This window comes from Gymnogyps californianus, chromosome 5 (genome assembly GCF_018139145.2).
Source record: "Gymnogyps californianus isolate 813 chromosome 5, ASM1813914v2, whole genome shotgun sequence".
Taxonomy (NCBI): Eukaryota; Metazoa; Chordata; class Aves; order Accipitriformes; family Cathartidae; genus Gymnogyps; species Gymnogyps californianus.
This window is the reverse complement of record NC_059475.1, coordinates 19,691,935-19,711,273: the sequence shown is the minus strand read 5'-3', so window position 1 is coordinate 19,711,273 and position 19,339 is coordinate 19,691,935. Positions and strand designations below refer to the sequence as shown.

The 19,339-nt window shown below is 38.3% G+C and overlaps 1 protein-coding gene across 4 annotated transcripts in view; it reads right to left on the bottom strand.

Moving 5' to 3' along the window:
• The window catches only part of CHID1 (chitinase domain containing 1), a 134,331-nt gene that overhangs the window by 78,435 nt on the left and 36,557 nt on the right, over positions 1-19,339 (bottom strand). For 3 of the 4 annotated variants that reach the window (XM_050898287.1, XM_050898288.1, XM_050898290.1), the window contains exons 9-10: positions 5,374-5,475; positions 2,787-2,942 (exon numbers count right to left, since the gene is read on the bottom strand). In XM_050898287.1, coding sequence (XP_050754244.1) covers positions 2,787-2,942; positions 5,374-5,475 — 258 coding nt within the window. The remainder of the gene's footprint in view (positions 1-2,786; positions 2,943-5,373; positions 5,476-19,339) is intronic. The other variant, XM_050898289.1, reaches the window with a different exon arrangement.

Genomic DNA, 19,339 nt, shown 5'->3' with positions numbered 1-19,339 from the left:
CAGTGAATGAAATCTACCAACGTTCAGAGCCTCTTTTCATCACATAATCCCTGTCCTAAAGAAAAACACAAACACGAGACCAGCAAAGGTTTCTGCACTCTGCATGTGATCCTATGTATAAGCTATAATAATAATAAATTTAAGTGCATACTCCATTTACATCAAACAACTTGAGAATATACAGTTTGCCACTGAAGCTTACATTCTCCAGCTCTCTAATTAAAGATGATCAGATTCCAATGAATATGCTTCAACAAGACAGTGTGCACCTTACAGTGTGCCAAGGAGCACTGGCGTGTTGGAGACCTGCACAGGCAATAAATTTCAGATGTAAAAACCTGAAGAGAAATCTACAACAAAAGTTGATATCCACCATACTGCACTTAACTGAATAGATTTTGAATTAATTTTAATACCAATACTTCAGCTTAACATCACTATCACTACAACATATGGAGGGTGCCTTAAAGGAGCCATGACTCAATCTTTAAACACATTTTACAGGTCATGACTAACACTGGATTACAGTCATCAAGAAACTGGAAGCTCAAATTCACTAAGGAGCCAAGGTGAGAAAAATAAATAATCAAGCCATCCACTTCTACACTGGACATAGCTTCTGAGCAGCCTTTTTATGTAGTATGAAGCAGATACAAAAATGAGAAAGAATAGGATCAGCCTCAGCCACGTGTCTTATTAGAGAACAAGAAAACTTTACGTAGCCAGAGTATTAATAATGGAATAAGAGGGAAGGTTTTTTGAAGGGAGGAGGGAAGAGCATCTCTGAACAAGCTGTGCCCATTCTGGGATTCAATTGGATATAACAGTTTTCAAAGACTCACAGATGCTAGAAACTCAGACTTCCTTACAAACAGCCTGTTACCAATAAAGTGGCAGAAAGCTTATTTTACACTAATAACCTTTTTTCTGTTTTCTTTATGTCAGAAGCTTGGCCTGTTTTGAAGCTGGTTTACATTGAAGCTATTTTGCTATTACATTACTACACGACATATACAGCAAAGACTAATATATAACTGTGCATGCTCAAAAATATATTTCTGGAAAAAGAAACTTAACCATTGAGTGACGTTCAATAGGTAAGGCAGCAACGCAAAATTAATGTGGTTCATGTATCAACTCAAAGTCTCTTAAAGACTTTGTCCAGAACCTTGCTTCTGGTAGATATCTGAAAAATTACAATATCGTGGTCTATCAATGAATAATATGTTAACAGGACCATTCCCTGTATAAAACATATTGTCCCGTACTGTTAGCCAGTGCCCTACATACAGGTAAACATAGTCTTTTTTACTGAAAGTTAGATTAATCATACATGACTCTTAGCTAGGAAATTTTTGCCATTAATTAAAAAGCAACATGAATTAAAACTATAATACAGTCCAGAAGAACCTATGAAAAGTAAAAGTAGATGCCATCCTAGTGTGCAGTATGTTTTCAAGTGGAAATTTCATTCCAAAAGTTACAGTTCAGAAAAAAGCAAGATCCTTCTATTCTGCTAGACAGTGCTATAATCCTACCTGCAAAAGGAACTGTAAATATCACAGTGAAGCTACATTAATTGTGCTGAGCTTGTAGAATAAGGCTTGTAAATCAACAATGCTTTGACTATTGAGTATTTTTCCTGCCTACCCACTACAACTAATTTTACAGAAGCCATTCTGATATACTCACTATATACCTTTCACTGTAGACAATGGCTTTATTTTCCCCACCCTGTAGTCATTTTCTGTTATTCAGCCAGATTCAGACACAATTCAGCACTGGGAGAAAACTGTGTCTACAGTATTATACCCCTGCAAACAGCCAAGGTGAAGCAGGAAGACAACAGACGCAAGCGCAATGATGACAAAGCGTTTGTGTAACTGAAGGCATGGACATAAAAAATTCAGGCCCTTACCTTACACAATCCACCTCAGATAGTATTTCAATGCCTAACAAGCAATTTGTTACTATATTGAAATATCCCGGTGTAATGAACTTAGTAACCTGTGAAAGTGAGAACAGTCACCCCTCGTGCTTTAGGTTTGTTTCCAATTGGCTTGGTTCTATTTTATAAATTAATAACAAAACTTCTGAACAAACCTGATTTTCCTGCAAAATTCACACTGTTTTTCTTGCTTTTTCTTCTGGCTTGACGTACTATACCCTGACTGTATTTCTATAAAGCTCACTGTTATTATAGGTGGTTATTACCCAAAGCTATAACAACCATTTTCCTCTGAGAATCAATATAAAATTTCAGGCTGGCTTTGGATTACTTCCCTTTATCTTGTTACAGATTTTTGTCTCCAGGTGAGCTTATTGCAGCTTTTTCTACTCAAAAGAAACTTGGTGGCATATTGCTGTTTGAAACCAGTATCAAATTTCAAAGTAACACTAACAACTTCAGGAGCTGAGAGAAACAATCTTTAGGTCAACTGCATGAACCCCCCCAAATGATACAGAGCATAAGAGAATACTGCAGAACATTTTAACACAAAGATGGCAAACTGCATGTACAAACATGGATAGAGGAAAGACAGAAAACTACACAAATAATTTTTCCATAGGATTTCTGACAGGATAACTGTGCCGTCTATCTGCACTTCTGTACAGGGAAGAGAAGTTACAGGTCTTACTCTAACTGGTGAGCTACTATTTTGTGTGCAGATTTATCACTTTTGCCATTTCTATGTTACTAACACATCCATATTTCTAAATAAGAATACTTGTGAATTTCTGAGTTTTGTGCAAATATATCATACATAAGTACTTAGAAGTCTTACCTGCTACCAAGGATTGGCTCCCCAGAGGCTCCCAAAGCAGAATAGTCCATGCCATAGAAATTCAGCCCAAGAAGTATTTTATTCCTCCATTTTGAATCAGGATCCAGTACTTGAACACAGGCTCGTACCCAGGGAAGAGGGGAATTCGGACCAGGTCTGTGAAGTTAGCAAAAATCAAACAGGCTGTCAGAAAAAGTACGCATTCATTCTCAGCCTTCTCTTTTTGACTAGTGTAATTGTAAAGAGCACACAAAAATCAGTGAAGGTTAACCTACAAGCCTATGAAGGTTAAATGCACATTCTTCAGTGGCTTGAAGTACTGATGCACAAAACTTGCTTGCCCCACTCTTGACTTTGTGATTCATTTCTAAGCTGAACAGACACAAAACTTCTTACAGTGGGCAAGAAAAGGTTTCCACCTAGCACATTTTCTCTGTCACTGCGCCTGGCACAATGCCCACACAATAATTCAAAACTCTGTATGACTTCAGTTGTTTTCCAATACCATCCTCAATGTTTTTACTGGAAACTGGCACAACATACTGGGACAAAACCCACCATTTACTTACAGAAAGAACTCTAAAAATCAGTGACTGGTAAGCAAGACAGGTTTCAATGATTGTTTAACACTTATTTATGGATAAAATCTTAAATAGGCAATTACCTAACAAAAAGCTACATTAAGAAAAAGAGTAGAGCCTTAATACACAGAGTAATTGAATTGTCATATATATAACTTCCGGATATCGTGCCCATTCCATTCTTATCTCATCAGACAGGAGAGCAGGCTTTATTGCACTCACTCACTAACGTGATAAAAGGCACTCACTAACACGATAAACGGAAAAGCATATTCTAGTCTTATAAATATCAACATCTTCTACTCCCCACTAATTAACTGCCTCAAAGCCTTCGGGATATCTGTGCCATTAAAACTCAACGTGCTAATGCAGTACAGGAATGTTGCTGGAAATTGTGTTCATATTTGAAGGCAAAAAAGTTGTGAGAAAACATATGTACTATCCTGTATTTCATATACTCAGACCAATCAAAACAAATTCAAGTGAAAAAGATTTGAATTCTTTTTATGAAATCCTTTCTCAGACTAGAAGCATTACACCTCAGAAACTACATTTATTTCAAATACAATGGGTGTGAACTGAAGAATGCTTTCCTTCTCCTTTCAAGTAAAAAAGATTAGCAGCTCCAAGTCAGGTCTAAGTAACTTAAAGCGCCAGCGAAAGCATAAAAATGTGACTATACCATAACAGAACCTGTGATTTTAACATGGCATAAAGCACGGTGCAGCTTCAACACACAGGAAAGATGCAACCTACAGCACAGAATTTCAAAATGCATTCAGGGTTCCAGATGGGTTTGTACAGCCTGTGCAAAAGCCCTTAGCACCTCATCTTCATAGATGTCAGATTTACCTACAGGAAAGCTAAACTGGATACATCTATGCTGCATATTTCAGCAGGAAAGTAACAAAAAACTGTTCTAAATTCAGTACACATTACTGCCTATGTTTGTTCTCCCCTAGGTTGCTAGGCTTGAAGACGTAGAGACAGGCCTGGGAAAAGACAGGAAGGAGGTATATAAATTCTTTTCAGAAGAGACGAAAGTTCCTTTCTGTTAAACCTGTCTAGACATTATCAAAATGAATATATACATATACATTTTACTATATACCTATACTACAGGTGACAAAGGTTTTAGTGGTGTAATAAACACAAAAATGATGGCATTTCTAAATCTGCCAGTTTACCACAAATACTAACTCTGGACAGCCACCTTGAAGCAAGATATACAGATTCTCCCAGGAATTCTAAAAGCATATCCTTACCTGCAATTTGGAGGTGAAATGAACCATGCTTTTCGAGAACAGTAACATAAGTCTCTGTAGAGTTTAATGACCTCTCAACTACATTGCTGTTCCACTTTCACACAGTTAAAAATACTAAGTTCCTGAAAATGAATATTCATGTACAAGAGTGGGTTTTTGTGTTATTTTTCAGTCAGATCAGCTCCCTAATCTGGTTTCATGAACTGCTGCACGAGCAGCTGTATCAGTACAAGGGAGGGACTAGTGGAAGAATGGAAAAACATATTCAAGCATATCCACATTAGCAGTGCTACCAAAAGGCAGTCTGCTGCCTCAGGATGAAGCAAATGAGTTGTCAATTGCGCTTTAACGCTAATTTTTTCGACAATGACATGTACTAGATTATTTGTGTACCTATCCTGCAGAACTCTGCTAAAGAACTAAAAACAAAAGAACCTGGCCTGGAAAAGAATAAGTGTCAGGGAACTAGTAAAAGGATAATTTTTTTAGCTTGAGTACAAAGCCTTTCACAATATCTGGGTGCCAAATAGGCACTGCTGTTAAACAATGCCCTGAGTTATTGGCTTGTTCAAAAATCACCTATCCTAATTACTAATCCAAAACTTTAGTATCTGATACAGTTAAAACATACCATCCACTTTACTAAAAAAAAAAAAAGAACACATACTGTAGATTTAATAGTGACTTAACTGGGAATCAGTTCCTTCAGCAATCTTTTTCTAATGTTAGATGGAGTCTTACCGTTGTGGTGTTGAATAGTCATATGTCATGAGACTGAAGCTGTCTATTGCTGAGGCCAACTGATCAAATTCCTTCTTTGTGAACATTCCCGGCTGGTTAGTCCTTTTAAAACAAAGCAAAACAAAACCAACAGGAAGAGACAAATTACTACAATAACCTGGCTTACTCTCTCTTTCGCGTTTCATACCATTTGATCAGGTAAGAAAAAATCTTTCATTCTGAGGTGGCAAAAAAAGATATTTCAGTGCCATTCTTATAATAAATGTCTAAGAAAAAAAAATACTCAATGCCACTTATGTTGCCAGTGGGAAGAATCAGACTTACCAAATAAGCATTTCCACATGGTTACAATAGTGATTATAAGGGCTGTAGACTAATCAAATTGCCTTAGGTAGCAATCAACTGAACTCTAAAAGCTTTTACAAAACCTTTAATTGCTTGGCCTGTCAAACTGTTTTTGATACTTATAAAACTAAGTTATCTGAGCCATACTTAAATAAATGGGTGGGTGCAGCTGTTGATATGAAAACATAAACCAAAGGTAATTTTTTTATTAATCCCCAAAAGAACGGTAATTTCAGCTTGTACTGCACTTAAGAAATTTTCTCTCACTGGTGAAAAACACTTTAGTTTCTTTTCATTCCCTTCCAAAAAAGTCCTAAAAGCAGAAGGCCAATACAATTGCCTGCTTTTAGCAAAAGACTACATAAACCTCTTTTCTTTAGACAAAAACATGTCCATTTCTTTCTTCTTTTGGGGGGAGGGAGGAAGAAATCCATTCTATGATCTTCTCTAGACAAAAGTCTAGTTATGCCTTCTGCATAGCTTTGCATGAAATATGGAACTTATTCTTACTTAATTCTTACTTATTCTTCCTAATTCTTACTTCCCCCTTTTTTTGCTTATTCTTGATTTACAAAATCTAGCACTGGGTTAATATCTACCTTAGCTTCATGGGTGAGGGGGTGTATTTTTGACAGTTTTGGACTCATAAAGACTACTGACTTCCTTCAACCATTCAACTCAGAAACAATTAATGCACACAAGTTGCCTGAAAACATTGAATCTGTTTCAAAGACAATTTGTAACTTCAAACTAGCAGCACACATAGCACAGCAGGGAACATAACACAGCCTTAATCACATTGCAAAGATGGGACTGAACTGAAAAGGAGAAGCTGCTGCCAGGAGAACCATGTCCTCAGCCAGAGGGCTCTGAAGCACGTTAAGATGAGACAGACAGGTAGAGAAGTAGCATGTTGTCCTAAATAGTCTGGGAGAGCAGGGTTCATAGGGCAACATTATAAAAGAAAAGATAAAGAAAAAAAAGATGGTTTAACAGCTACAAACTCTGTGGTGTGACTCTGCCATTTGAGAGGCAGACTTAGAGGATTGTCCAAGATTCCCCTAGAGAGTAGAGGAGACAGACTGAAGAATCCAGACCTTCCCAGTAGTATCAGAAACTGCTACTTGATCTAGAAATTAGTAGGCTACCTCTGTCTCGACAAGGTACACATTAAAACCACTAATGTTCCATCTTAAATGTAAAAACCAAAAAGATGCTCAGTGACAGATGCAAGTAATAAACTGAAAAATCACTTATTTTGACCTTTATCACTTTTGGATCAGTGTGCAAATTCTCTACCCAACAATATGTGCTGAGTGGATCACCAGAGCATAACAGCGTTCATTTATCAATTTACAAGGTCACTTTCTGTTCCATCACATTAGGAAAGAGGTTAACAGAATACAGGTTACAAAGTGGGGCAGATTAAATTATTTAACATGCCTGTCATCTTATAAGGGAGCAAAGCATGAATGATATTTGCAAGTCAGGTCAATGAACCTGACCAAACATACACTGGATTATGCAGCTGTAATCTGCATGAAGCATAGCGGTGTTCTGGGAGTCTCGAGTTTTCAGAACAAGTGATATCCTTGTCATATTAAGGAGAAATCTCATCCCTTTCCTCCCAGGGTTTTAACAAATTAAAACAAATCTTCACTTCTGGAACCTATTGGTGGATCTCAGTTTTTTGGATAGTTATCTGCTTGCCATTTACTGCAATTGCAAACTACAGTTGTTCTACAAGAATAAAGAAAATGAAAGACATCTTTGAAACAATGTCATGGCACCCTGGATGTCTGTAGGCAAAGCAATTCCCCAATGCAAATTCCAGCAAAACACATTTTCAGTAAATTGATTGTGATTACTCATGAAGGTAAAAGCATAAAAAGTAATTATAATGTGTATTAGATATTAGGGCAAGTTGGATTGCTTTATAGATTCAGCCGGATAGTACTTTAACGAAATTTGAATATATAACTTGCCTTCTACATCCATTTTTCATATATACTGTCAAGGAATATGCAAAAAAACCCCACCCAAACAACCAACAAAAAAACCCCAGGTTAAAATGGATAGTGTCATCATTTTCTCCAAAGCAAGCTTGTAACTGAACTACTTCCCCTACAAAGGAATGCCATCTGAGGAGCAAGGTCATAAATTTCCAACTTGGAACAAACCCAGCAGCAATGAATACGCTTTGTCCATTCGTGGATAGTGTTAAACCACCACTACTCTTCACAGAAAGCAAGTACCACTCACCAGCTCAATCAGCACCACCAGTCAATTCTGCTCTAGTTAAGCACTTCGGGAAACTGTCCACTGGAGCAAAAACAAGACTATTTGATTCATGCTTTTGAGAATTGTTCTGAGTCAAGAAAATTGGCACTCAAGGATAAAAACTAAATAATTTTCAACAGCTATTATGCTTCTCATTTGAGGTTTTCCAATCACTCTGATATTTAATCATAAACTTAACTCAAGAGCAGGTATGTTCTACTGACTACATCGTTGAGAAAACCAGCACAGAGAAAGTCAAGAGACTTGGCACAGAATATGCAAAGTCCACGAGAATAAAAGTTTCCAAGTTGTGTTGGGTTTGCGTGTCGGGGTTTTGGTAGTGGGGGAGGGGCTACAGGGGTGGCTCCTGTCAGAAGCTGCTCGACGCTTCCCCAGATCCAAGTCGGACCCACCTCTGGCCAAGGCCAAGCCCATAAGCGATGGTGGTATTGCCTCTGTGATTGCATATTTAAGAAGGGGAAAAAGACTGCTGAAAGACGGGGCAGTGGAGAGAGGAGTGGGATGTGAGAGAAACACAATGAGGTCAGTGAAGGAGAGGGAGGAGGTGCGCTGGAGCAGAGATTCCCCTGCAGCCCATGGAGGACCCCACGCCGGAGCAGGTGGCTGGGCCCAGAGAAGGCCGTGGCTCCGTGGGAGAGCCCACGCTGGAGCAGTTTGTGGAGGACTGCAGTATGTGGAAAGGACTTGAGCTGGAGAAACTCATGGAGGGCTGACCCCCATGAGAGGGACCCCACACTGGAGCCGGGGAAGAGTGTGAGGAGTACCCCCCCAAGGAGGAAGGAGTAGCAGAAACAATGTGGGATGAACTGACCACAACCCCCATCCCTGCCCCCCTGCGCCGCTTGGGGGGGGGGGGGGGGCGGAGGTAGAGGTATCAGGAGCAAAGCTGAGCCTGGGAAGAAGGGAGGGGTGGGGGGAAGGTGTGTTTTTAAGATATGGTTCTATTTCTTATCATCCTACTCAGATTTGGTTGTTAACAAATTAAATTCGTTTATTTTTCCCCAAAATCGAGTCTGTTCTGCCTGTGACCATAATTGGCGAGTGATCCCTCCCTGTCCTTGTCTCGACCCATGAGCTTTTTGTTGTATTTTCTCCTCCTCACCCCACCAAGGGGGGGAGGAGTGAGTGAGCGGCTGCATAGTGCTTTGTTGCCAGCTGGGCCTAAACCAGGAGACAAGTCTAAGTCAAAAGCCTGTCATTCTTCTAAGCCTTGAATATCGTTTCCAAAATATTCAGTGAAGTGGCAGGAACTTCATCATCATTTATCAGCACTGTAGAATATACATACTAAAGACAGCTTTTTATTAAATTGTCAGATGACTAAAACCTCGGTGATTTTATCTGCTATCAACGTCACAAGCGGGAAGGAGCAGAAGTCAGGTGTACGAACATGAATAACAGGAAAAGCAAATGATCTAATATATCTGAAAAGTCTCTTTGCATGGAATTAACCCTGACCTCTGAACTGCTTCATTTGCTTTATCTTTGAGTTCACCATAAGACACAGTTCAAAAATGACATCTCATTTGGAGTCTAACAAATGTACTCATTAAAAGAGTGAAGTTGAACACTGAATGCAAGAGAAATCTGCTGTTTAAAGAAACCTACTCCTACTGGCCTAAAAATATACTGAAATTATGCAACATGCACTACAAATATGAAATAATTTGGATTCAAGAAGTAAATTTAAGCAGAAAAGGGTATTCTTTTTATGTTAGCTTATACTAAATCCTTTTTATTGCTGTTCTAATAGCCAGACACCTCATATGATATTTGCATCTGTATTTTGCTAACTCAATACCTTAAGCAAATGTCATTCAGTTTCCTTAACATTCTGCTCAAATGCACTAGTGTTCTTACGCAACTCTTATATCATTGTTCAACACAGTTAACTCTGAAACTTACTAAATACTAGCAAAAACCCCAACTATTCAGGTTTGGAAACAGCCATCTAATCTTGGCAAAATTTGCATCTATATGGACTGTAAAAGTTGCTCCATGAGGAGAAATTCACCACAGAGATGAAATTTATGGCACTTTCACTGCAGTAAAAAACAGCTCTGATACTATATATACAACAAATAATTCATTTCAGCTGAGGTCTGGAAATAACGTCCATCACGATGTGTATAGGACATTATCCCAGGTGCTTGTGCAGGTTGACAGTAGGCTCAATATGAGTCAGCAGTGTGCCCTGGCAGCCAAGAGGGCAAACTGCATCCTGGGGTGCATCAAACACGGTATAACCAGCCAGTCAAAAGAGGTGATTATCCCGCTGTATTTAGCATTGGTGCGGCCCCACCCTGAGTACAGTGTGCAGTTCTAGGCCCCACAATTTAAGAATGTACTTGAATGCATCCAGAGGAGAACAACAAAGCTGATGAAAGGGCTGCGAGGTATGTCCTACGAGAAGCAGCTAAGGACTTTGCATTTGTCTAGTTCAGAGAAAAGGAGGCTGAGGGGCAACCTCATTGCTCTCTACAGCTTCCTGAAGAGGGGAAGCGGAGAGGGAGGTGCTGATCTCTTCTCCCTGGTATCCAGTGATAGGACGCATTGGAATGGTTGAAAGCCGTGGCAGGGGAGGTTTAGACTTGACACTAGGAAGCGTTTCTTTACAGAGAGGGTGGCCAAACACTGGAACAGGCTTCCTAGAGAGGTAGTCGATGCCCCAAGCCTGTCAGTGTTTAAGAGGCATTTGGACAATGCCCTTAACAACATGCTTTAACTTTTGGTCAGCCCTGAAGTGATCAGGCAGTTGGGCTAGATGGTTGTTATAGGTCCCTTCCAATGGAAAATATTCTATCTTTCCTGTCCCTTTGTAAGGAACCACTGAATTACTGAGAGAAAAAGCACTCTACTTTTTAAGCATAATGTTTAAGACACAGAAATATTTCTAGTAAGTGACACAGTCCTTTTCTTGTACAGAGAACAGCTGTCCCTGAGACACATCAACACTTTTGCTTTAGACCAGTCCATTTCCTTGAGAGGTGATGAAGCTTCCACCACATGCTTTTAAGAGATGTATTTTCTTGGATAAAATACTGACTTTCCTGCTGAAACCTTGTTTACATGGCCCAGTATTAATTTCTTCCCATTTTTAGCTATATCACTTTTGACTTAACTAAGAAGCTCCTTTACTTTGTTGAGAGATTCGCCGTTTCCATTTGTAGGCTCCTGACCCAAATTTCTGCTAGACAACACAGCAGGAGAGGAACAACTATTCCCCTGAGAGCACAGGTCTTATTTGCATGTATTCCTGACAATTTGTCAGTACTTTCCGATGGCACGCTGCTATATGTATATACAGAAACTATTATGGGGACAACATCACAGGCTTAGAAGAAGAAATAATCTGTTTTCCTTGGTATTTCTGTATACACAGCTTAGAATTTCACAGTCCCTTTTTACCGTTCTATCTTTTCACGTCTAAAATAACTGCAGGGGAGTTTGCTTCATAGCCTAGAATGTCTACTACCTGAATCGTCCAAATAGCATATGGTCATATGTACCAAAATTACCATTAGTGCTTTACTGGTAAGTATTTCTATAAGGTTTTGACTTTGTAGTCTTTCATATTGAAAGACTGGAAAAAATACTTCAACCATGCAAGCCACTTTCTTTTACTTTCAAATGAATCTACATTCTCAATTACTTCTTGTCTCACTATGATTACTCTCAAAATGAAGTAAGGGGGGGGGGGGGGGGGGGAAGGTCTTGTAACTGACTGCTATTCCCTGCAAGTTCAAACTGCATTCTTGTTTGGTTACCTCACTCTCTCTTTTATAAAAGAGAAATTTTCTGTATTCTCACATCTTTGAATAGTCCTTCATAATGGAAAACTGATGTTCTGTTTCCTGTATATATCTATCTCAGAAGTCACCTTCCCAGTGACTTAATTTTCTTGTTGTGTATAATTATGTTTTCTCTGTAAAGCAACTGTTTGCAAATCTTCGCTTCTCCCATCTTTCTTCACCATCAGATATTAGTGGTGTTCACACCTCCTTGCAGTTAGCTGCACTAAAGTATAATGCTATTGTATTTTATAAACACAGACCACTGAATTCAGTTAATGCACAATCACTGAATAAAAATTTACCGTTTCTTCCTGCATCCAGTCTGTTCTACAGCAAATAGAAGAAAGAGCTAAAATCTCTACTCTTTCCATCACACAATTATAGGCATTGATCATGAAGTAGTCAAATGCATAAACAAGTTAAATCTGACATCATTTTCTTTTCAAGGAAAAATCCTCTTGGCAGTTTTGTAACTACCCTATCTCTTTTTAGGTTTTCCAAAACTCTGTAAGGACGACAGCTCACTGAAGTAATTCTCCACTATCAGTATTGAGAAAACAGTTCTACGTGGATCCTGGTTTCCGTGGATGTTTTGCAACTAGATTCTCTGGTGTCTTATAGATGTTCCATTTACAATGCACTCTCACTGCTGGGTCTTGGGGAAAAAAGACAGGTCATCTTCATCTGTCCAGCTGCCTATTTTCATGAAGTGGCAGGGACCTGACTATTAAAACTCTATGTCTGTCAATTTTGTTTGAAACTGGTCAAATGCTAAAAAAGCTTTTGCGGAGACACAAAGAACAGAAGAGATAAAGCCTACAGACACCTTGTTACTTCAGAAATCGTGCTAAAAATAGAATTAAGGTCTGTCTGCAATAGCATTGGATGGAGCAGGCAAGTCAACAACAGGACCTTGACACGATACCGCTGTTCAAATCCGCGAACAATAATTACAGATCTAACCCTTGCTGTCAAAAAAAGAACGTGACCATACTGAATGATTAACCAAAAAAGAGATTCTCAGACAGATGAAAATAGATTTAATACATTAATTAGGGAGCTGAATTCCATGCAGTTGATTGGAGATTTTAAAAAGCACAGTATGATCTCCCACCTCTGACCTCCCTCCCTCAGCGAGCACATCCTTGCAGACAATGTATCGAGGCTTTTACAGAGATGCATGTTATTTGTTAAGCTTTTCTGAAAATGTGCACGCTTAGTATTCAAATACGTTCACAAGCATTTGTAATACAGCATTTTTTTCTCTGTTTCCTTTCTAAGGACAAAAAGTTGCAAGAGCTGAAGAATTGCATGCAACGATATGATCCAAATCTCAGTTAAATCAGAGCTTAAACACAGTATCTGATTTTGTGGCCTACAAACCCAGATCAATATGACAAATCAGGGACTGTACATTGCAAACCCAAAAATGTTAGTCCATTGAACCATATCGTCAGTCTGAATGACCTCTGACTGAGGTCAATCTGTTGCAGGAGAAACAAATAACACAAATTCCAAGTTAGTATACATTTCTTCCTTTTTTTTTTTTTTTTTTTTTTTTTTTTTTTTTTTTACAATCTGTATGGAAGTCCGATTCCTCTTAAAATAGAAATAAAAATCAAACTGAAAGGTAATTCCATAAAACCAGTGCAATCACCACTGCTCATATACACTCTTCCCGTCGTGGCTTTTCATCTGGTTCTACTCTTAGAACACTCTCCCAATTTCACACACTAAAAGTTTTGGGACAGATGAAGGCAGAGACAAAAGCAGGAGGTTCCTTCCCCTCCCAACTAACCCCCATCATCTTAACATCTCCAAATCACATTTTGCTCATGTAATATGAAAGACTACCTTATTGTTAATAAGTCAGAGAAACATCATCCCAAGAGATAAAAATTATGAAAGAATGAGCAAATGAAAAAAAGGGGAATTTTAATGGAAACACGACAATTTAGCAGTTCATTTCTAATGGGTTGGAACAGCCTGAATATCCCAAGATAATTACTTTACGAGCCTGGGCTAGACATTAGGGAAAACCTTCTAATGGCGCAGGTAGTCTGGGAGCACTGTAACAACATTCATTCACTGGGAGATTTTAAGACCTTGTTAGATAAACTTCTATCAAAAGTCACATAGTTATAGTTTATTTTGCCTTAGGATAATGCACCTTCCAATACTGTTCTCTACTATTCAGAATAGTAGCTTAAATTCAGAAATAAAAACCTGCAACCCTACTTGTGCACTGTCTTTGGCTGCTGTACTAATTTATGATAGGAATGGTAAAATTCAGATGCCTTCAAAGAGCATAAGGGCTGTCAGTTGTCCACAGAAAGGATCACTATTTAAAATAAAAAAATTATCTCTACTAAGTGCATCCTAAAAACACAAATTTGACTGATTTTATTAGCATTACTGACCATGTTCAAATTCTCAATGGTAAGAATCTCTTTACCAAATTCTCAGATTAGATTAGGATAGGCATTTAAAGAACAACAACAAAACCTAGCCAGCTTGACAAGCAAGAAAACTGTAACTGAGTGCTACAGATTCACAATACAAAAGAGCTGGGAGTGGTTACTTCACACAATATGAGTGCTTCATATCTCTAGGGGACTGTAAATGATAACAGACTGACAAGTAAAAACTTGCTGTATTTTCATCAGAAAACAAAATGGTATTTATGTAGCCAATGAAATTTTTGCAGAACATTGAGGGCTGGCACTCTTCCTTAATATACATATCCCATCCCAGCTGTTGCCTTTGCAGTACTTGCTCTCCAAACAGGGAGAAACACGGGATCTGTTCTTGTCATGGAGTAGCCTTCAGTTTTCATGAAGCCAAACTAATTACCTGTGGCCCATCTGGCTTAAACCAGTCACAGAAGTCAAGAAGGAGAAACATGCCAACAATTACATGTCCTGAAAAGAAAGCATGAAATCCCAGCAGACACCTAGGGACAAATGAGCCTGAAAACTGCTGTCCTCAGAGCTGAGGCATGCTGGCAGACCAGTCTGCACCACTTACACTGTATTTTTCAAGTAACTTAAGCATTTGCATCTGAAACTCTTAAGCCAACATAAGAAATTCACCTGTTTGACAAAACCAGACAATCTGAATACCAAAGAAGAAAAAGTTTCTTTCGATACTTGTCACTGTATCTACTCCAGCAAAGTCTTGTGGCCTTTTTTTTTTTTTTTCCAAATTGGTTGGAAACAGAAGTGCTGAGGTACTGACAGGCTGACTCCTGTTCTTACCTCTGCTGTCAGAGTGGTTCCAAAGAATGTTTATCAATATGGTGATAGGCGCTTTATATATATAAATATAAACATATATATAAACAGCTCTCCTTTAATGCTCTTTCTGTTATGTTGCTTCAGCCTCTTCAGAGGAGTCATTTAAGCAAGACTATGCATAAATGAACATCCACTGTGTCACCATTTGGTTCTCCTAATTTCCAAACTATTCTAGTGCCTTTCATGCCAGGGCTTAATGCCCAGGCAAGCCATGCTCCAATAGCAGAACATCACGCAAAACAAGCTTGTACCCTGGAGCATATGAGCCTAATTTAAAAACTCTAACATACCAAATGCAGGCTTAATTCCTCCTTGCAAAGATTAAAATGGGTTGGGTTTGGGTTTTTTTTTTTTTTTTTTGAAAGTTTTCCAACTTCACACTGAAACTTATGCAGGAATTGCTCTACAGCATCTGGCTCAGAATTAGTAGAGCTACAAACGCAAGACAATGGTGAGGAACACATTCCACACTCTCTTCTCTTTGACCATCGTTAGCTGACGTACAGATTATTTTAACAATTCTCCCTAATGGGAATTCAAAAACTGATGTGTACACCTGCTTCAGCATGTGTTAGTGCAGTCAGACCTTGGCTGCATTAATTTTTATATAGTAAGCCATAGTCTTTAAAAAGCCACTTCTAAGAATAGATTTGTTCCTCTCAAGTCCTTTCTGAATCTATACAAAATGCATTGAACCTTTCATGGTTGCAGTCAGAGCTATGCTGTACTGAGCTGGCAGCCCAACAAACAGCAGCAAAACCAGGGAAGTCATTGGCAAGGAAAACAGATGTAGTTTAGAGCCATTAACAAGCATCCAGATTTACTGTAGCTAACAGAATTCAGCTTAAAAAGAGATGTGACTGACAGACCTATACTTTAAGCCTTTATGCAGGGAAGAAACAAAACCCATGAGCCCAACAGCACGACTCTTGAGTACGATTCAATAGTATTACTATAATTTGAAGAGGTTATTAAACTTTGTCCAATAACTGTTACTCAGAAGCAGTCGGCAGTTATCTCCTACCCAGTTTTCTGCTCCCCTCGATATAAACTCATATCTCAAGCTGTATCTTGTGATCCAAGTCACACATATTTTACAGATTCTCTAATATGCAATAAAAACTATTATGCCAGTCAGCTAGCCTAGACAGCCCACTTACGAGTCATTTCTATGCCTTCTTGAGTGCTGAATTTTATGCACAGAGTCCGGTTTCAAAATCTCTTGATATGTAACTGTACTCTCCATATTCCTGACAGTGCCTTTTTTTTTGAGGATACTCACAGGAAGATTGACAACTACAGGAACAATGGAGGGCAACACCTAGTTGGTGTTATTACCAACCAGGCGCAACAAATAGGAAACTGTGCATAGTTATAATTTTCAGATTTTCCTTCTCAAGTCCCATTTTCTGTATATTGCTTGCCCAAAGAGATTGCCTTCCAGCATCAAATTTCTTTATTAGCAACAGCAAGCATGGGAGAGCATACTTGGTGTATACACTAGCTAACTCTACAATGAATACACACTGATCATTTTTAGAATTGCTTGCTTTTATGTGACCTCATTTGTCAAATTGGAAGGAAAAGTAAGAAAGATAATCAGACATGTAGAAAGATCAGAAAAGTGCAGCAAGAGTATTATTGATTCCAACAAAATATGATTATTATGGCCAGGTTTCTCACAAACATTTTAACCTTTCATAACGTTAAGTGTAGGTATTGGTAAAACAGAATCCTACTTAATAAACACTACTCCACAAAGTTGTTTTTCTAGTATGCTGTTATTTGACCTAATCTGGTAATTTAAAACTCCATCTGAAACAAGCAATAGGTTTCCTGCTGTTTTGATTCCTGGCATTATTTACTTATCAAGGCTTTATATTCTGGCCTGCATAGTCCTGCCTGAGAATGATGTTAAAAGTAAGTGATGGTTCCCATTTCACTCCAAAACAGAGACATCTTAGAAGCTCTACATAATTTAATTGAATTTGTTTACCATACATTATCATAAAAATTATACTGTTGTTTACACGCATATTCTGCATCATAATTACTACTTGCTAGAAATGCTTCTAAGGAAAACAGTGCATATATACTGGAGTAGTGAACCCACAAACATATCACTCTGTATACACAAAGTTATGGCAAGGCAATTGAATCTGCACCAACTTCTGAAGATGACAGACTCCTGGTGAAAAATACAGATTACCTTAATAATTACAAATATCCATTAATAATCAACTTCTAAGAGACTAAACCACCTGTTTCCTTTATCACATATGCAAAACACCGGTCAATTGTGGCATCTATTGAGCTGGGCAACTGTGAGGTCAACAAGCAATTTTCCATCATGTATTCTTCCTACTTTTCTGTCAAGTATGTATGTATATTTATAGGAAAGGAGGAAAAGAGCATGACAGTACAAAGTAAGAGGAGGGACAAGTTGTCTGCCCTGCTGCCAATATTTCCCAAGAGGCAGGGTAGCAAAACTAAGCTGATAGCAACTGCTACTGGATAGCAGTAATGAAGACTGCATAGATTCTGGTAATTTTCATTGCACAGCAACTCTGGAAAGAAAGAGCTGAAGCTACTTAAGATATTCCTTCACGTCTGCAATGTTTTTGCAGCAAGAATAAAGAATAAACTGAATAGCTAAAATCTTCATTTTGGAGAAGTGGGAGTTTAGAGGTGGAAAATACTGACAGTACGTACCTAGAGAAGCTTAAACTAACAGGCAGAGAGGCTGTAGATTTTTTTTTTTTTTTTTTTTTACTCTTACATATGCAAATATGAACACCCAAAGTTAGGGATGCTTGCTGTATTTTGAATGAGGAGCATACATTATGTTCAAATATTTGGAGAGAAAAGTGGTTTGGGTTCCTGTGGCTTTCAAACGAAAGCAGCCGCACTACTGCTGTGCATCTCAAGAAGCCAAAAAAGACAGACAAATTTGATATGGATTATTTTCCAAGACTGCAATAGCTTTCATATGCTCTTTTCAAAGCCTACAATCTAAAAAAGTGAAAAATGAAAGACATGCTCAACTACAGATTTAACTGCACGTGTTTCACGAGCAAGTAACGAGTTATGAGCAAGACTGCTGCATAGCAGAGAAGTATTTTGTAAACTCTCTAAAGAACAAACAGGTATTAAAACAGCCTTACAGTGGAGTAAGCTGAAGAACCTAAATATCAAAACTTCTGGTTTGCTGGATATTTTGGCACAAACTGGAAATCCTGCTTTTCAGCCATCTCTGGTTCCAGCTGCTGAGCAAGTGATTTTCATTAATTCAGTTGTCTGGCTTTCTTTTAAAGTTCAGAGAGCAAATGTATATTGTTTGACCATTTTCTTCTTGTATTTATCTTAAGAGATTATACTAAGTTTAGCATAATGAAGGTAGTAATAACTTAAACTTTAGCAAGAACATTTTAAAAAGATAAATCACTTCAAAACGCTGGGGGGTGTCCGTCCCCCAAATCCATTCTTACATACCTTGCTGACAGCATACAGAACAATTCTAGGATTCCCCCTAATACAGAGGTGGATCTTGATCCATAAAACTTATAGTGAGGTCTAAGAGAAAGCTGATTCTCACAACAAATGAAAAACACAAAGAAACATCCACCTATTCTGAACAGTCAACTAGTGGTCTAAAGGAGGAAAACCCTATTATATAAATATCTCTCCATAAACAGCAGAGACACTACAAAAAGCTTCCCAATTTCTCCAGAAAAGTTTTCTCTTCACTTTCTATTCCACCAAAAGAACTGTTTTTAACAAGATAACATCTTGTTTTCCTGGAAATACAATTTCTTCCTTCCCAAAGAAAGGATTAGTGTCATCTAACCTTTACAGCCCCCATACAGTCCTGGAAGGATTTCAGCTATATGTTTTTAGAAAAGAATAAATATTTGTCCAGATTACTATCAATCTTGGAATAATTCTGCCTGAGCAGCATGACACTAAATAGGCATCTGTGTTAACTGCCTCTTTTTTTTCCCCCAGGAATCTCCTAAAAGAAGCTAGGTTAACTCCATATATCCACATCTCACCATAACAAACCTTACTGTTCAATGAATGAAGAATGCTGTTTCAAAGCTACCAAGCGAGACTGCTCATCTTTTCATGACAAAAATACAGGAATTTAGAATCAGTCTTGTCTACCCTCCGCCCCCACTATTACAAAACTAAAGCAAAACCAGTATAGAACATTCCTCCTGACCTTGTTCA